Here is a 19,527-nt window from a genome sequence, read left to right as displayed (position 1 = left end):
ATTGTAGGATTTATAATTAATTTATTTGCAAATTGTGGTGGAAAATAAGTATTTGGTCACCTACAAACAAGCAAGATTTCTGGCTCTCACAGACCTGTAACTTCTTCTTTAAGAGGCTCCTCTGTCCTCCACTCGTTACCTGTATTAATGGCACCAGGTTTGAACTTGTTATCAGTATAAAAGACACCTGTCCACAACCTCAACAGTCACACCCCAAACACCACTATGGCCAAGACCAAAGAGCTGTCAAAGGACACCAGAAACAAAATTGTAGACCTGCACCAGGCTGGGAAGACTGAATCTGCAATAGGTAAGCAGCTTGGTTTGAAGAAATCAACTGTGGGAGCAATTATTAGGAAATGGAAGACATACAAGACCACTGATAATCTCCCTCGATCTGGGGCTCCACGCAAGATCTCACCCCGTGGGGTCAAAATTATCACAAGAACGGTGAGCAAAAATCCCAGAACCACACTGGGACCAAAGTAACAAAGCCTACCATCAGTAACACACTACGCCGCCAGGGACTCAAATCCTGCAGTGCCAGACGTGTCCCCCTGCTTAAGCCAGTACATGTCCAGGCCCATCTGAAGTTTGCTTGAGAGAATTTGGATGATCCAGAAGAAGATTGGGAGAATGTCATATGGTCAGATGAAACCAAAATATAACTAAAAAACACAACTCGTCGTGTTTGGAGGACAAAGAATGCTGAGTTGCATCCAAAGAACACCATACCTACTGTGAAGCATAGGGGTGGAAACATCATGCTTTGGGGCTGTTTTTCTGCAAAGGGACCAGGACGACTGTAAAGGAAAGAATGAATGGGGCCATGTATCGTGAGATTTTGAGTGAAAACCTCCTTCCATCAGCAAGGGCATTGAAGATGAAACGTGGCTGGGTATTTCAGCATGACAATGATCCCAAACACACCGCCCGGGCAACGAAGGAGTGGCTTCGTAAGAAGCATTTCAAGGTCCCGGAGTGGCCTAGCCAGTCTCCAGATCTCAACCCCATAGAAAATCTTTGGAGGGAGTTGAAAGTCCGTGTTGCCCAGCAACAGCCCCAAAACATCACTGCTCTAGAGGAGATCTGCATGGAGGAATGGGCCAAAATACCAGCAACAGTGTGTGAAAACCTTGTGAAGACTTTTGCCAACAAAGGGTATATAACAAAGTATTGAGATAAACTTTTGTTATTGACCAAATACTTATTTTCCACCACAATTTGCAAATAAATTCATGAAAAATCCTACAATGTGATTTTCTGGATTTTTTTCTTCTCATTTTGTCTGTCATAGTTGAAGTGTACCTATGATGAAAATAACAGGCTACTCATCTTTTTAAGTGGGAGAACTTGCACAATTGGTGGCTGACTAAATACTTTTTTGCCCCACTGTATGTACACAGTCATCGACATAACTGACAGCCGACGGACGGACGAAACATTAGCAAAGGAAAACAGTGTTTAGGCCTAACTGTCTTGCTCATAGGCGCGCGAGTCTCAAGTTAAGGGGAAGCTAATTTTCACCATAAATAACATATAAAGCATTCTATGCATCATCACATTTACAGACTTATGTAAGATAGCTATCTATTGCTAATGTGATTAGTAAATTGGATAGTCATCATTTAGACTAATAATATAACTCAATCACTGTTCGCAAAAAAACGTCTGTTCAATGCAGCGCGTGGTGGAGTAAGCCTAGGCTAGGCTATATCAGATATGTTTCTATTTACAGGAAAACAAATTGGCCTTTTAAAAATATTTTTTATCATTTTTTTTATTTATTTCACCTTTATTTAACCAGGTAGGCTAGTTGAGAACAAGTTCTCATTTGAAACTGCGACCTGGCCAAGATAAAGCATAGCAGTGTGAGCAGACAACAAAGAGTTACACATGGAGTAAACAATTAACAAGTCAATAACACAGTAGAAACCAAAGGGGGAGTCTATATACAATGTGTGCAAAAGGCATGAGGAGGTAGGCAAATAATTACAATTTTGCAGATTAACACTGGAGTGATGAATGATCAGATGGTCATGTACAAGTAGAGATATTGGTGTGCAAAAGAGCAGAAAAGTAAATAAATAAAAACAGTATGGGGATGAGGTAGGTGAAAAAGGGTGGGCTATTTACCAATAGACCATGCAATTCTACTACACTTTATATGACTATAGAGATTAGCAGAATCTTTTTCAATATGACTTTCAAGTGGCACTGACCCAGGGATAAAGAAAGTGAGTATGCACACTCACCGGGGATATAGCCAGATGCCAAAAATACTGTTCGCTCAATTAAGTTCAGAATTTTGATAACTAAAAGACAGATTAGTCTTTTCATTGTCTTCTCTTTGAAGCAATAGCCAATTGCTTTCCAAACTATGTTAGCCTGAGATGGCGTTGTCTTTCGTGAGATGCACTGTCAGGCTCATGTAAGAAGTCATATTTACACTTGACCACGTCTGTGGTCAGTGCAAAAAAATGGACGTCCTTTAGCTGTCCGAACCTCCCCCTTCACCTTGAAAAAAAAGTTTGGTAAACCCTGCTTTAACTGGCTAAAACTATTTTAAACCGGTCTTATTTTGAGACAAACCAAGTCTGCTCCAGCCTATAAGAACGAGGAGGAATGTCATAAACTAAGTAGAACCAGATCATGAACTATAGTACTGTAAAGTGACAGATACTGAACAAGGTGCCTACGGCTGATGGAAGGAGGCATCTGTTCTTAAATTGCTAGAGCACAGAAAGGATGTGTCCAAAACACATCCTACCTTTCCCAATGATAAGTAAAGGCCGTTTGGCCTACCTTTCCCAATGATGAGTAAACTTGAGTGTATGCATTATAGATATGGGCTTCATAGAAAGTGTTACAAAGTGTTCTCTGTTCATCTTATACATCCAGGTTTGGCCGGGGTAGGCCGTCATTGTAAATAATAATTTGTTCTTAACTGACTTGCCTAGTTAAATGAAGGTTAAATAAAATAAAAAATATGAAGTGCTTCACTATAAATATGTTTGACGATGTGGTTTGAAGTACCATTATCTTGCACAAACAGTAAGACGACTATAGACAGAAATCAATGCAGTAATGTTTTATTAAATAAAGGCTCTGATTAAAATAGTAATAAAATCCGGCATTTGGCTAATTCTTCTTCCCAAAAGCTTTTCTGAATGGTTTGGAGACGGCTCTGGAGATAGCTCGTAACACCCTGACTATGAGAGGGCGTTTACGGGACTGGGACTCCTGGGGAGCAGGGGCCAGTGTGGTTGTCAGGGCCTCCTTGGGTGGGGAAGTGGATAGAACCTCACACTCAGCATCTGTGATAAGAATATTTCATAATCAGAAAATGAATGTGTGTATCTGTCTGCCTGTCTGTCCGCCTGTATCTGTAGTCACCGTTTTAACAAGCTGGCCATAGGGTGATACATCAATATGACATAATCAATGCTTATCACTTACCCTGTGAAATACGAGTCTCTCTGAGACGTTTGGTAGGCAGAGAATCCTGTTCAGGGTGGCTCTTCGGTTCCCCTTTTGTCTTGAATAGCTGTTGACAAAACACATCAGGACAACTGAGCCTGTGTAAAATATATGGCATGCATCCCAAAAGGCACCCTATTGGCTACGTAAGGCACTACTTTTGACAAGGGCATATAGAGCTCTGGTCAAAAGTAGTGCACTATATAGGGAATAGGATGCAATTTGGGACACAGCCATTGACTCTATCCCATGTATATTAGGATTGTATTACAGCGGCCTCACTCAACCTCCTAAAGACAATGACAACAGCATTGTTCTAATGCAGAGACAATAGGGGTTTAGTGAATCTGTAGGGTACATTTCAGCCCTGCCTTACAGAGGTAATCTAAAGACACTGAGCCCTCTACCTTAATCCTGATCTTTGGAATCTTGATAATTTTGGGTAGGAAATGCCACTTCCTGTTCTCCTTAGTCTCTTCCCCCCTGGCAGAGGGAAGGTGGGCCATGCCGTCAGCCTTTACATCAGCTGGGCTAAGGCCCCTGGCAGGGAATTCCTCAGTAGCATTAAGGTCAGCCACAACACCATGAGTGATGTCACTTGCGGCATGGCTGGTGTCTAAGTAAGAAGAGCAAGCTGGTGTGACCGACCTGGGTACAATAACTGGGAGAAGAGGACGCAACAATGGAAATCAGTCACTGTGTCCCAAAAGGCATTCTCTTCCCTTTATAGTGCACAACTTTTGAACAGGGCCCATAGGGTCTGGCTCTGGTCAAAAGTAGTGCACTAAATATGGAAGAAGGTGCCATTTTGGACGCAAACAGCAAAGTTCACATCATAAAACGCAATGTAGTGAGCATCATGTTACAATGAAGTCCTATGCAGATGAAGAGGTACTTTCACTTACCATCCTCCATTGCAGACTTGGACAGATCAGTCAGGCTGTCCATCACCATGTCTGTCATCAACTTGATGACCTGATCCAAAACCCTGTCAGCGGTGGGTGGCATAGGCCTACCCAAACACTGTCCCAGGAGTCTGCTAACAGAAGTCTGGGCAAAGCTGTAAATGAGCTCTGACGCATCGTCCTTTGACAGCTTCCTCAGTGCTGGCTTTGGCAGCGCTGGTTGAGAGAGGCTTCTGTGGCCAGTCGTGGATTGAAGCTGGCGGCTTATGGTTATCTCCTGAATGAGACCATGGACCTTTGCGATCAGGTTGCCAGACGCATCTTGAAGGGCTTCAATTGACAGGAGCCTATCCAGATTTTCTTCTGCTGTAGTCATCTCTGGGTCGTCTGTCTTCAATGTGTCCATTATAGTTTTCACTATGATACTGGTGTCAGATATGTTTATTTCTTGTTGACTCACAAGCGCTGACTGTGAACCTGTCTTGTCCATTGCGTTAGAGGTATGGCATTCTGTCCTTGTGATCTCATTGGCAGCACTCATGTCAGGCAACAGGTCAAGGCTCTCCAGTAGAGAGTCTAACATGTTAGTGGCTATCAGACACTCCTCACTTGCATTCTGCCCAACAGATGAACTCTCAGAGTTGGCCAATCTGCACTTGATCACATTTAGGATCAAGCTGAGCGTCTTCTTTGCAGTTTTGCTAAAGCCTTCTTGGCTGACTGCCACTGTTCCGTCTTGTAGAGCCACAAGAGGTTCACAACTTGCACTCAATCCACTACCATGGAGAGGAGAGGCTCTCTTCAAACTGGTGTCGCTCACAACTGACATACTCAGAGTGACATCCTCACTGCATGTGTCAATTACATGGTGGTCTGTGGAGGAGCCACTCGAAGACACAAGGGCTTTAGACCTTTTAGTCAAACTGACTTTTGAAAATGGCTTCTCACTTCTCACAGACGGAGGGCGGCTCCTGTCCTTAACAAGAGCAGTGTCAGGGGACTTTGAGCATCTGAGTGTCTCCACAGGGGTGGAGTCCAGCACATCTTTGGCTGTGGTGACTGACACGGGTGGAAAAGACAAAAGACGTTCAGTCTGTCTACCTGGTACATGGTTTGAGCAGCATCCAATAAGGTGTCAAAGACAACTCTGGGATTGAGCTGGGACTGCAGCTTTTTCTCTCCTAGTGGGAAGGAGTCTGCGTCCTCCACTGTGTACTGGGATAGACTTTCAAGGTCTTGCATGATCATATTCACTATGTCTTCAGTTGTAGAAACCACATGGTGTGAGAAGGTGCTGCTAGGCATGCTCTGTGGCAAAGAACAGTTGGCTTCGCTAGCAGCTCTGAGAATGGCCTCACGCACAATCTGTTTGGCCGTAGCTCGGAACTCAGCACTGTGAAAGCTCTGGATGGAAATGTTAGAGGTTCTGCTGGCTACACTACGAGATCGCGTGAGCGTGGCAATCTTGGATGACTCACTCGAAATGGTGAGGCTCTCCAATTTCGAAATTATAGAGTCCAACTTCTGGTTGAAGTCGAAGGATGCATTTGACATGCTCTCGCATTTGACTTCCTTTGAAGTCTCCACCCTCAGCACCGAGATCACCTGTTTGATGACCCCTTTAGTGCAGGTGTCGAGGGTGAGCTGGTGGGCTGAGGACATTGAAGAGGTATTACTGTCTGTCTTCTGTACAGGAGATACCTCCACAGTGGTCTCAGTTACAAGTAGTCCAGTGTCATAGAACTCAATTTGCACAGGAGTATTTTTTCCCTCAGTGAGAAGGTGAGAGGTGAAAAGCTTCCTCAGTTTGTCCAGGGTTTTGGTATAAATCTTCTGGGAACCTGAACTCACTTCCATCCAGAACATTTTGCGACCTGATTTCGTACGCATGGAGGTCTTATTGACCTCAGATACCTCATGCAGGTCGGAAATAATTCCACCAAATAGATCAGAGGATGCATCCTCAATATTCTCCGCGGAAACGCAGATAGACAGAACTTCCGACAGTTTCCCACAAGTGTCGGTTTTATCCAGCATGCCAGTATATGTCACAGCTGCATCCTGAATGACCTGAGTGATGCATTGCTCAGCTTTGACGATATACCCCTCCACTGGTTGACCATGGAGGATGTCAACTTTATCAACAGGGAGCACATTCTGAATATTCACATTCTCCTCTGATGGGCGTGGGCTGTTGAAGATAATGCTCTCAGTGACCATGTTAGAGGAGGCGAGAGATGAGTCGAGAAGCAGAGACCTGTATATTGTCGAGGTGGACATCTCTGGGTGCTTAATCATAGCAGCCTCCTCCAAAATGGCCGACGGGCCCTGGAGGATGTCAGAAATATCCATGTCCTCAATGCTCTCTACCAGAGACGATAGTAGGTCTCTGGCTGACAGGTTTGTAGGTCTCTGGTTCTCGAGCTCCATTTTGATTGCTTGACAGACAGTTGCTGCAGCAACAGCAGAGCTACAACACAACTGCTTCAAGGTGGAGTCAGAAATAGATGATGACAGATCTGTCATGGACATGGTGGAGAGTTGACTCTCAGAGACAAAGGGTCTGAGTTTGACAGACACCTGTCTGACCAAGTCCCCAGCAAGAGCTCTCATATCTATTGCTCCATTAGCTGAGTTGTAGGAGCAGGCACTCTGTGGCCTTGACGGGCTCCTGCTATCCAAAAATCCTGTTATCCCAAAAACCTCAAGTACAAGATCCACAACATCGGATGACACTTCTGTCATTCTGTTGTGGGACAGAAATTGACTTGGATGAACGGTGCCTGCATTCAGAGTCCAGTCGCAAACAGAGTTGTTGGACTGACTCTGGACTAGTGGAACTAGACAGGTTTCACTTGGACCTTGGCCAAAGAGTTCTGCCATTTTGAGCAGAACTGATCTTAAGACCTTTGACTTGGAAACGTTCAGCAGTGGGTCGTTGTTGGACAGTCTGGTGGACGGTCTGCTAGCCGATCTCTGAACAACTAGGCTTTGTATTTCTGCTGAGATGGCAGTGAGAAAATAGGTCAAGGGGCTGGTCGCTCGTCCCTCGTTTCTTCCGTTGGCTTTAGCCTTAAAGATGCTATCTATGATGATGACTATAACCTGTCCAGCCAGAGGACCCAATATGGCCTCAAGCTCCCTCTCTAACTCAAGGGGAGACTTGTGGCCGTGCGCAATATGCTCTATGGCATGGGAATACATCTTAGCAGACACCATGCTTAGCATTTCTTGGGCAAACTGCTGACTTGCTGAGATACTACCAGACAGCGGACCTAGAGTTCCCTGACTGAAACTTCGCATTAGCTCAGCCAATCTGGAATTGAGAAGGTTCATTACCAACTCTACAATACCCATCATAAACCTGGTGTCCGTTGGTATTTTGACAGGTCTGTATTTCTCCCGTCTACTCCAACTGGACGACAGTACGATCTCACTCTGCGACTGGCCTCTCTGGACCATGTTGAAGACAGAATCCTCAGAGATTCCAAACACAGAACTCAGTGGTGCCGAGTGGGGTCTGTGTCTCATCTCTCTATCACCACCCTCAGGTGAGGAGACATATCGCTCTTCGTCAACACTCAGCAAAGAGGTCATGGAACTGCAGAATGCACAACAGAAATTAATAGTACATGATAACAAAATACAAAATATGATCCAAGAATTTGGAAGTACCTAAGTAGTATTTCTCTCTAGGTGGATCTGGAATGGATATTTGTACTTATAACAAGGGACATGGGAATAATGTTTTTAGAAAAACCTACAAGAAGAGGAGGGGAAAGGGGTAAGTACCTATGAGAGGAGGGGATAGGGGTAAGTACCTGTGAGAGGAGGGGATAGGGGTAAGTACCTATGAGAGGAGGGGATAGGGGTAAGTACCTATGAGAGGAGGGGATAGGGGGTAAGTACCTGTGAGAGGAGGGGATAGGGGTAAGCACCTATGAGAGGAGGGGATAGGGGTAAGTACCTGTGAGAGGAGGGGATAGGGGTAGGTACCTATGAGAGGAGGGGATAGGGGTAAGCACCTATGAGAGGAGGGGATAGGGGTAAGCACCTATGAGAGGAGGGGATAGGGGTAAGCACCTATGAGAGGAGGGGATAGGGGTAAGCACCTATGAGAGGAGGGGATAGGGGTAGGTACCTATGAGAGGAGGGGATAGGGGTAGGTACCTATGAGAGGAGGGGATAGGGGTAAGCACCTATGAGAGGAGGGGATAGTGGTAAGTACCTATGAGAGGAGGGGATAGTGGTAAGTACCTATGAGAGGAGGGGATAGGGGTAAGTACCTATGAGAGGAGGGGAAAGGGGTAGGTACCTGTGAGAGGAGGGGATAGTGGTAAGTACCTGTGAGAGGAGGGGATAGGGATAAGTACCTATGAGAGGAGGGGATAGGGGTAAGGACCTGTGAGAGGAGGGGATAGTGGTAAGTACCTATGAGAGGAGGGGATAGTGGTAAGTACCTATGAGAGGAGGGGATAGGGATAAGTACCTGTGAGAGGAGGGGATAGTGGTAAGTACCTATGAGAGGAGGGGATAGGGGTAGGTACCTGTGAGAGGAGGGGATAGTGGTAAGTACCTATGAGAGGAGGGGGTAGGTACCTGTGAGAGGAGGGGATAGGGGTAGGTACCTGTGAGAGTAGGGGAAAGGCGTGGGAGTTTGTGTGCTGCAAGTAGTTCTTGAACTGGTGCGTCTACTGGGTCCACCACGAAAGCTGAATCTGACGCTGCGGCCAAGAGAGGTCACTTCTCTAGCCACATTGCTTCCTGATCCAGAAGAGCTTGACGAATCAGAGAGCCTGATCTGCATGGTGAGGTCAAGGGCGGGAACGACCACAGTGGATGTAGACTCCATTACCCAATTTGTAATATCCATGCACCTAGCACTAAACTCATCTCTGCTCATCTGAAATGTTAAAAGACCATACAGAGTTAGTTTGTTAACAGAGCTGCACTGCTGCACCATGTGTTTACTCAAGCTAGTCAATTAAAGCAGTGGTTCAGGATGTTCCACAATGCTGGAAAGGGGGGCCTGAGTGAAAAAGTTTGGAATTCCTCTGAATTAAAGGTCCTGCACGATTTCCACCAATAAGAGTTTGGAATGTTTGGTCCATCTTACCAACATGAACTACTTTAGAAGTGACTATAACTCACCCCGGAACGCATATTCTCACTCAGCAGATTCCAATGGCTGAAAAGTAAATAAAAAAAGGTACACAAATAAACTACATGATATTACCTCTATTCTCTTAGATTACGTTATGGATGGACCTCTACGGAAGTAGGCCACATCCAAACATCCCTGATTGGTCAGTTGGTCAGTTGAGTCCCTTGTATTTGCCCGAGACGAGACACCTTACCTCCTTCTCAAAACCCATTGGACGAGATGGACAAAAGGGAGGGCTTTCTCATCCAATGGGTTTTGAGAAGGAGGCGGGAAGAGAGAACTCTAGGAGAATGCAATTGAGATTGTCCCTATGGGTACGTCGCAAATGGCCCATATTCCTTAAATACGGAACTATTGTTGACCAAGGCTCTAATAGGGAACATATCTAGGGGATGCACGGGGAACCAAAGACAACTTACCCATCCTTCATGTCCTGCACAAAGGTGTGTAGGTCTGGGTAGCTTCTCTTTCCCCTGCTGAGGCTGGTCTGGGAGGCTGCAGCCTTGCGGGTCATGGTAGTGAAGGTCACCACTGCAGCCTGATGGGGACAACAGAAAGCAGACTTAGGCTGGAATTCAATCAAATTCGCCATAGCACTGTTAACGCAGTGTCTGTTTACGAACTACTGTCTGCGTGTACAAACAGACATGTACACACACACACACTGTTATCTGGAAGCATTTACCTTTGCCACTCGTTCAGTCTCCTGGGATTGAGATGGCCCGGCTGTTTCTACATCATCACTCTCCTGCATCACACTCTCTCCTTCGACCTCCAGTGTCAGAGTTGATGTGGATGTCTTCAGATCAACCTGATTCAAATCACTCTCTCCTTCGACCTCCAGTGTCAGAGTTAATGTGGATGTCTTCAGATCAACCTGATTCAACTCACTCTCTCCTTCGACCTCCAGTGTCAGAGTTGATGTGGATGTCTTCAGATCAACCTGATTCAACTCACTCTCTCCTTTGGCCTCCTGGATTAGAAGACCTTTACTAGCTCAAGCTTGGTCAATTAATTTGTCATTTTAATCTTCAATGCGTCATTAAAGCACAAAACATCATACCTCCTGTGACTGAGATGGGATGACAATGGCCTCGTCCAACTCACTCTCTCCTTCAACCTCCTGTGACTGAGATGTGCCATCTGTCTTCAGATCAGCCTCCTGCATCTCAATCTCTCCATCAGCCTCTAGTGACAGAGTTGGGATATCTGTCTCTAGAACAGCCTCTTCCAACTTGGTCTGTCTCTCAACCTCTCTGTGATACAGAAAAAGGAATCTCTCTAAGGTCACTATAATGTGAGTGTGAGGATGTGTTCCAATTATAGAAGTAGAATCATAGAAGTAGAATGAATCCTTCTAGAATTAGGATAGAATCACTGGAATTCTATGGTTCCAATACTCTGAGATGACTCGGCCTATCCAGAGTTATATATTTAGAGAATTTGGCAAACTTTTAGAAAGGACTCCATGTTAGCGCCTTTGAGCCTTTCATTTACCCTTTCATTATAAGTCAATTATAAAATAGATGTTCAGGTACATATTAGTGTTTAAAATGTCAATATTGCGCATGGGGAGCCAGCGCTCATATGGATATCTTTGATTATACTGTGTCATGTAATGTATACATTTTGATGTAAATGCAACATAATCAAATCAAATTTATTTATATAGCCCTTCGTACATCAGCTGATATGTCAAAGTGCTGTACAGAAACCCAGCCTAAAACCCCAAACAGCAAGCAATGCAGGTGTAGAAGCACGGTGGCTAGGAAAAACTCCCTAGAAAGGAACATAATGCAGATAGATGTCCCATCTCTCTAAATACATGGCTCTGGGCCTACCTCTCCGTAGGAGGTGACCTTTGACCTACTACATAATCTGTATCTGTAGGCCTATGTGATCCTGTAACCAGTCACAAATGTGTCATTAGTGTAAATCACTTACCTGTCTTCCTTCATAACATCACCGTCAATGATGGGGTCACCCAGGTCTATGAGGGTGAGGTCATTCCCACTGACCTCTGACTCCTGAAAGACAGCAAGCACAAAGTCATGTTTAGATGTCACCTACTGTGTCGCCTTTGGCCGTGTTGAAAACAACGGACTTCCGACTTCAGAGTGTTCAAGACAACCGAAAAAGAAAAAAAAACTCAGACATGGAGAAATTGTTTTCAACAGTCATCCAACTTGGATTTCCAAGTCAGAAGCAGCACGGCTTGGCGGGTCATGTTTCGGAGGACTCCTGACTCGACCTTTGAGAAGTTGCAGCGATGAGACTAGATCGTAACTACCAATTGGATATAACAAAAAAATGACAAAAACTCTGGCAACTCTTTAGAGCTCCAAATTTCCGACCTAAAGATCACGGAAGTCATGATTTGACCAAGATCACTTGCCTTGAAAGCACCATTAACCCAACACTCCAATTGTCACATCATAATGCATCATATGCATAGAAATAGAATCATCAGAACATCATGTCAGGTGTACAGTTCAGTTTACCAGTCAAATTGCCGTGATCAGAGACTCTATCCTTTCTAGTGATTCTATTTCTATGGTCACATCATAATGCATCATATCTATGCTTGTGTCCGAAATAGCACCCTATTTCCAATATAATGCACTTATTTTGGCCGGAGCCCTATAGAGTGCCACAGGAATGAGTCATAATCCCCATAAAACATAGTAGTCAAACAGGGACTTTTCCCATAGTGGATTTTAGAAACACTTAAAATAAGGGCTGTGTTTCAGGTAGGCTTACCCTGGTGTGACATTTTGATAACTGTACATCTCTCTAGGACAAGGTGACTTTTATCAATATATTCGCCTGTATTTACCCCCCCAAAAATGAAATGCTAATTATCTGCTAATGTGGCTATCATAAAGAACTACAAATGCCACGATGATCATGCTGATCGAGGCAAAGGTAAGAATCTCTTGATTAACTATCTAATGTTAGCTAAATGTAGTAATTAATAAATTGGCTACATTTCTTTAAATGGCCAATTCTGTGAAATGTTTAGTGCAAGTTTAAAATTGACACAAAACCTCCTAAACCCGTTTAGGAGCTTGCAGGGATTTGTAGTTTTGCATGTCTACTTTGATGCTAATTACAAATTTCGAATCTGAGAGTAAATAGAGCCAAATGTATTGCTAAAAGTCACCTTGTCCGTGAGAGATTTACATGGTTCTAAAAATGGCACACCAGGGTAAGCCTACATGAAACACAACCCTTATTTGATGTGTTTCTGAAATTGCCTATGGGAAAAATGAATGGGGGAAAAACGATTGGAACCATTTCCCTCCCTGTTTGACCGCAAGGTTTTATGGGTATTATGACACCTCCACCGTGGGGCTAAAAAGACGGGTTGGTTGTTTAGCAACAAAACTGGCATGTAACTAACTGGGTAAAATAGACAAAGTAAATAGACAGGGTTCGCTTAGAACGTTGACAACATGTAAACTATATTTAGTCTCTAAATGTTCATTGCAAACAAATACATTTGCATAATGAGCACTTGCTAGCTGAGGTTGAGTCATAACAAGATACACGCATTCCGGCCATTGATGAGCGCACGCATGTTTTTCAAGACCAGCCAACCAGTGTATGGATCTTAGTTAAAAGTAGTGCACTAGCCTACATAGGGAATAGGGTGCCATTTAGGACGTACATGTGAAGGTGGTGTCATAGCCTTTGACCCTAGACCCCCATTTGACCCACAACAGATTCTACTGTACCTTTAGCCAACTCTCATGACTCCCCGGCCATAGAATTTGTAGTTTGATATTACAGAATGAATAGCACATCATTTCATTTATTTAACAATATTTAATCCACAGTAATTAATATAAATGGGGATTTCAAAATAATTATAAACTGGTTGGATTGAGACCTGAATGCTGATTGGCTGAAAGCCGTGGTATATCAGACTGTATACCATGGGTATGACAAAACATGTATTTTTTACTGCTCTAATTAGGTTGGTAACCAGATTATAATAGCAATAAGGCACCTCGGGGATTCGTGATATATGGCCAATATACGTCGCCAGACCAACTGACTCCAGGTCATCTACAAGTCCATGCTAGGTAAAGCTCTGCCTTATCTCAGTTCACTGGTCACGATGGCAACACCCACCCGTAGCACGCTCTCCAGCAGGTGTATCTCACTGATCATCCCTAAAGCCAACACCTCATTTTGCCGCCTTTCGTTCCAGTTCTCTGCTGCCTGTGACTGGAACGAATTGCAAACATTGCTGAAGTTGGAGACTTTTATTTCCCTCACCAACTTCAAAAATCTGCTATCTGAGCAGCTAACCGATCGCTGCAGATGTACATAGTCTATCGGTAAATAGCCCACCCAAGTTTACCTACCTCATCCCCATACTGTTTATATTTATTTTATTTTATGCTCTTTTGCACACCAATATCTCTACCTGTACATGACCATCTGATCATTTATTTATCACTTCAGTGTTAATCTGCAAAATTGTAATTATTCGCCTACCTCATCATGCCTTTTGCACACAATGTATATAGACTTTTTTTCCTACTGTGTTATTGACTTGTTAATTGTTTACTCCATGTGTAACTCTGTCTGTTCACACTGCTATGCTTTATCTTGGCCAGGTCGCAGTTGCAAATGAGAACTTGTTCTCAACTAGCCTACCTGGTTAAATAAAGGTGAAATAAATCAAATAAATATACCATGGCTAAGGGCTGTGTCCTAGCACTTCGGGTTGTAAGAACAGCCCTTAGCCGTGGTATATTGACCATATACCACAACCGCTTGGGCCTTATTGCTTAAATAACATGCATACCTTGAACTCTTTCTTCTCCACGTCCTTGCAAAATCAGCACATTTCCTTGCCAAAATGAACGCTCCTCCAGCACTAGCGAGAATCAGACTGAACTGCTCCCGCGGTTTCTCATCAGTTTCAACATTTATCAGTGATGACGTAACAATGCTGTACAGATTTGACGCACTTCCGATCTCGTGCTGATGCAACGCCCTGAGCGGTTGAAAGCTCACGCATGGAAATCCTGCGAGTTGTTCACAAATGTAGGCTACTATTGCCCTTAAAAATGTAATGTTGTGGACGCAATGCAAAATAAAATAAAATATATAACCCACACCGATAACCCAGAGTTCATCATTAAATAACATTTATTACTCATAAAATATACAGCAAACTTCAGATACTGAAAGAATTCATGGGAGTTTCGAATTCAGTCACCATTTCATATGTACATGCTAGTTTCATCCGTTTAAAAGAAAGATAATCTCTTGTTGCTGATTTGGTGAACATAGCAAATGTATTGCACATATTTCCAGTTAAAATGATTTTCAAAAAGAGACAAAAACGGGGATATGAACATTCAATCACATACAATGATTGAGAGGTTTCATTTTAAAGTTAAAGCAAGCAAAACCTGTTAAAAAACATTGATTATAAGACCAAAGACAGATAATATAGATATTTATTTTCCAACAGAAGAAAATCTAAATGCTGTTGTCCTACCATTGGTGTACAGTGTTTCTCCTCTCCAAGGGAGACATGTTTTCCACCTCACATGCCTCGGGATAGTATCAGTGCTTTTCACAAACATTGTAGTACTTAGTGTGCATCATTGTTGTCGCTCATACAGGTGCCCCTACTCTCCTAACCTCCCCTCAGTAACTAACGAAGGCACAAAATGATGACATAAATATCACAAGAAAGAATACATTAATTAATCATTTACTTTCTAGAGGCCAAAGGACAGGTAGGTTTAATAATGTAAATCCTAAATGGCACTGCTTTTGACCAGAACCCTATGGACCCTGTTCAACAGTAGTGTACTATTCAGTATAGGGTTCCTTTTGGGATGCATTAAATCTTTACAATTACTCATCAGAGCAAATGCTACCATTTTTTTATTCCCACAGAGCTTAAGACATGAATGATTTTATAAAAATATTTGTTCATACAAAATGTATGATTTCCCCTCCTCCCACATGGATTACAGACAAGAGGCTAGGTGCGTTCTGACTGTCTTAGTGTGCGGATAAACATGACAATCACTCTCATGAAACTTAAATGAAACATCACTCCTTATGTCTTTTCTCAGCACAAACACTCAGCCCAATTTCTACAGTCAAAACAGGTTTTGAAAATGCTTCTTCCACATCTTTTGGTCCCTGTCTGTTTTGCTCTCAGTGAAGTGCTACTATCCCCTTGGACTACAGGTTATTGCCGTCATAAGGTGTGCGTCTGTCTGTTGGCCGGACACTTTCTACCGTTTAGGACCTTTGTGGGTAAAGGTAAAGATGGGGTATAGCAGCAGCAGTTCCTCTGAAGTGCAGTATCTGCTGGAAGGGAACCTGGTGGTATGAGAGGATGAGTGTGGGCCTGTTGTGCCTCCCCCTATCCCTCCCTCTTCTCTCTCTCTGTCTGAGGGACTCTTAAGGTTCCCGTGCGGACTGTCTCGGTTCGTGCCCTCCTGAAGCTGGCTGTGGTGATTTAAGACACGCTATGTTTATGTGTGTATTTGTTTGTGGCCTCTGGCCCACTTCGCTGTCCCTCTGTCCAGTACATACCGTTGTAGCAGGCCAAGTGTAGTGGCGTGTAGCCCTGGTTGTCTGTGATGACGGGGAGGGTCCACACTGACTGGGCGGTGTGTAGGAGCCACCCCAGTATCCCGATGTGTCCGGACGCCTCCACCAGGTGGACATGGCTCCGCCCCTTACCTTCCCGAACCAGGAAGCTGGCACTGTGCTGCACTCCTCGTGACCCGTCACCGCCTAGGAGGAAGGGAAGGGAGGGGAGACAAGAATGGATTTGAATAATTTATAATCAATTAAATAATAAGGAATCATAATAGGTATATTTGGGCATAATTTATATTCCATGCTAGATCCCACACCAAAGCCATCCCTAGTATTTCAATGGCCCCATCCCTAGATCAGAACAAGCCTCCCCCTCTCTTTCTGTGTGTGAGCGCGTACAGCCAATTACGATTAACTCAAATGGCAAAATAAGGAAATCATCCTCATCATCACTGTGTAGAATATGCATGTATTTTACACTAATCAGGAATAGATCGGAATATGGTGTGTGAGTCTGTCTGGACAGTCAACTTCCTGTGGAAAATCTACACCATGCTTGCATCCCAGATAGCACCCTATTCCCTATGTAGTGAACTACTTTTGATCAGGGCCTATAAGGATCTGATCAAACGTAGTGTACTAAATAGGGAATAGGGTGCCATTTGTCATATGGAGACCACTACAGGAGCAGGTAGGCTTTACTCACAGCGAGGTGTAGAGGGCTGATGGGAGCTCTGACATCAGATTCGTTCAGGATGTCTGTCCCTGAGGTTTCAATTAGTCGAGGAAAGAGAAGACCGGCCAGTTCAGACTTGGAAAAAGAACATCAAGAGTGACGATGCGTCCACGACAAACATGCAGCCACACCTTAAAACCTACTGTTGGGTTCTGAGAATATGAAATCTACGAATTCATGTCACTGAGGGAGAGAGCTTAATGTATAACGTTTACATTATGTCAGGATATGTTTTTGTTAGCCATCAGGCATCCTATGGGTGGGATCCTCTGGGATGAGAAGAGACACAGTCTGGTACCAATCACCATGTCAGCCTTGAGTTGGGGAGGAGTGAGCACTTTGGGGTAGCGGTCAGGTCAGATGAAGTGAGGAAGAACAGATATCACTAAGGTTCTGTCTAGCAACAGAGATGCATTGACTGTTTAGACGTGTAGGAGGAGACTCAGCATAGGAGAGAGGATTAAATATCAGTGCTTGTGTGAATATGTTTTTTGTCTAATGCAGCTGTCTTGACCCTCTGGGAAGAATAAACTTGGTTCAAGCATTCATAGTGTCCGTCGAGTTTTTACTCTGAGAATTAGAACCTAACAGTTGGCACTGCGAGCAGGGTTCACCGCGATTTGCAGTCGAACTAGAGATTCCGAATCAGTGAAACAGAAACAAGGTAGGCACAGTTCCTACACCCGTTATCACTAATTCTGGCAACTTGGGGAGATGAGAGTCGTAGGCTGAACCAATTATAGGGTACGAACCTAGAAAGCCTGAGCTTATTCAGTAGTCCCATTGTATTACGACCGGTCGAGTCCCGGAATAGGTTGAGTCCCAGAAGGTAAGCCCGAGCAGGCAGGTACCTGCAAAGGGTAAGTCCTAGGGGGTAAGACCCGGGTGGGGTTGGTTACCTACTATACCTGTAACGAGAGGGTGAAAGTCTCAGCCGCAGTGGCCATGCGGCAGTAGAGTGGGTGTGGATGGATAAAGTGACATGCTTGTGTTCTAGGATAAAATGTTGCCATTCAGGGTTAGAAGAAAAGCAATAAGATACTCGAACGCTGTTGGATTTGGGTGTATTAGCAGTAGCAATAAAGAGAGGTTGGTTTTATGCCCTGTTGGGGTGGGGAACCATGACAGATTATGTGGAAATAGGAAGACAAGTGTGAATCATTTTGGTAATGTGTGTTATCAACAACAGTGATATTTGAACAGATTGGAGATGACTATCCATAACAATAAAATCCTTCATACAGTGAGGTTAGGTTACCATGCTTGTCCTGCCCCACAGCTGTAGACACAGCCTTCTCCAGGTCCTCAGACACTAGCTGGAGATCCATTACAGGATGTCTGTCACCTCACTGAGCCCCTATTGCAGGTTAGGGGTCACATCCACTTGAATGTCCTTCATATGACGAACCTCCTACAGAGCAAATGAGGAAAACATGATATATTAGGATTTATGTTAGTAGCAATAGAATATGGGAATTTTATCTCAACGCTACCTACAGCTATCATATTTATTTATGTATGTGATCTATGTAAATAAATAAATATATCACAGCTGTAAAACTGTGAAGGACTATAGGTGGAGGCCTACCCATTTCCCAGGAGCATTGTAAAACGTGGATTTGGGTACAGTGTTTATTTCCCCCTAATATCTTTGAAGATTACACCTAAAATAATTAGGCCTACTTCTTTCTACTGCTGATCTGAGACCATTAGGGTTAATCATTACAGATATAAATGCAATATATGGAGTAGAAAAGATTGCCTGCCCACCAACTTGATAAGAATCAACATGTGTTCTACATGGTCTATTTCTATCTGAACGTAACAACTCAATCAAGCTTGTTAATTGATCGTTAAGCCATGTTTGTCAGGTAAACTGTCATTTTTGTTTACCTGACAAACATGACGTAACGATCAATTAACAAGCTTGATTGAGTTGTTACGTTCAGATAGAAATAGACCATGTAGAACATGTGTTGATTCTTGTTGGTGGGCAGGCAATCTTTTCTACTCCATATATTCCATTTATATCTGTAATGATGGGAAGACATTACCTGTTGATAACAAAGACTAATATCCTTATCATGGGAGGTGTGTGAGAATTGCTGCGCTTTGTGTTGACTGTGGGGGTCGTTGAAGGTTGCTTCACTAATGTTTTATTTGGAGTGAAGGAGTTTGTTTGGGAAATATGCTATTAATATATGTAGCTATTTTGTGTGAACTCAACTTCTGTCAACACTTTCTCCTCAGTTGTTTACCTGTTTACCTGACCTCTTGTTACCCTGTTGGAAAGTCCCAGAAGCAAGATCAAGTCTCTCTGCAGAGGAGACTTGGAGGTAAGTGTTTCTTTCCACAACCCTTCTAGCTATGTTCTTTGTCACTGTCTATGGTGCTGCTGTGTTTGAAACTCATTCAACAGCATAGAGTAACTCAGTCTAAATAATGTTGTCAAACCCTTTGCTTTGGTAATTTTGCTTGTGTACCTTAACCTACATTTTTCAGAGCTGTCATCAAATGACGTCTCCATTGTGCATGCCCTGGCCTTGCTCCGATCCATAGGGTCTGACGCAAAACATGCCAGAGAAGTTAAGGCCTGAAACATACTTTTAGAACTGCATGGGGTGCATGTTGGTCAACATAAATGGCAATTTGGC

General features: G+C 43.6%; 1 protein-coding gene across 1 annotated transcript in view; it reads right to left on the bottom strand.

The window, feature by feature from the left end:
* Positions 1 to 3,141: 3,141 nt before the first annotated feature.
* The window catches only part of LOC109883356 (uncharacterized), a 28,056-nt gene continuing 11,670 nt past the window's right edge, over positions 3,142 to 19,527 (bottom strand). Inside the window, exons 8-22 of the mRNA XM_031811808.1 lie at positions 18,132 to 18,284; positions 16,844 to 16,902; positions 16,129 to 16,332; positions 11,494 to 11,576; positions 10,613 to 10,805; positions 10,235 to 10,522; positions 9,969 to 10,087; positions 9,537 to 9,573; positions 9,014 to 9,288; positions 5,487 to 7,986; positions 5,334 to 5,361; positions 4,386 to 5,120; positions 3,888 to 4,141; positions 3,460 to 3,547; positions 3,142 to 3,317 (exon numbers count right to left, since the gene is read on the bottom strand). Coding sequence (XP_031667668.1) covers positions 3,142 to 3,317; positions 3,460 to 3,547; positions 3,888 to 4,141; positions 4,386 to 5,120; positions 5,334 to 5,361; positions 5,487 to 7,986; positions 9,014 to 9,288; positions 9,537 to 9,573; positions 9,969 to 10,087; positions 10,235 to 10,522; positions 10,613 to 10,805; positions 11,494 to 11,576; positions 16,129 to 16,332; positions 16,844 to 16,902; positions 18,132 to 18,201 — 5,109 coding nt within the window. The 5' untranslated portion in view covers positions 18,202 to 18,284. The remainder of the gene's footprint in view (positions 3,318 to 3,459; positions 3,548 to 3,887; positions 4,142 to 4,385; positions 5,121 to 5,333; positions 5,362 to 5,486; positions 7,987 to 9,013; positions 9,289 to 9,536; positions 9,574 to 9,968; positions 10,088 to 10,234; positions 10,523 to 10,612; positions 10,806 to 11,493; positions 11,577 to 16,128; positions 16,333 to 16,843; positions 16,903 to 18,131; positions 18,285 to 19,527) is intronic.

Source organism: Oncorhynchus kisutch, unplaced genomic scaffold (assembly GCF_002021735.2).
Source record: "Oncorhynchus kisutch isolate 150728-3 unplaced genomic scaffold, Okis_V2 Okis02a-Okis13b_hom, whole genome shotgun sequence".
In the NCBI taxonomy this organism is placed as follows: Eukaryota; Metazoa; Chordata; class Actinopteri; order Salmoniformes; family Salmonidae; genus Oncorhynchus; species Oncorhynchus kisutch.
This window is presented reverse-complemented; position numbering and strand designations above follow the sequence as displayed.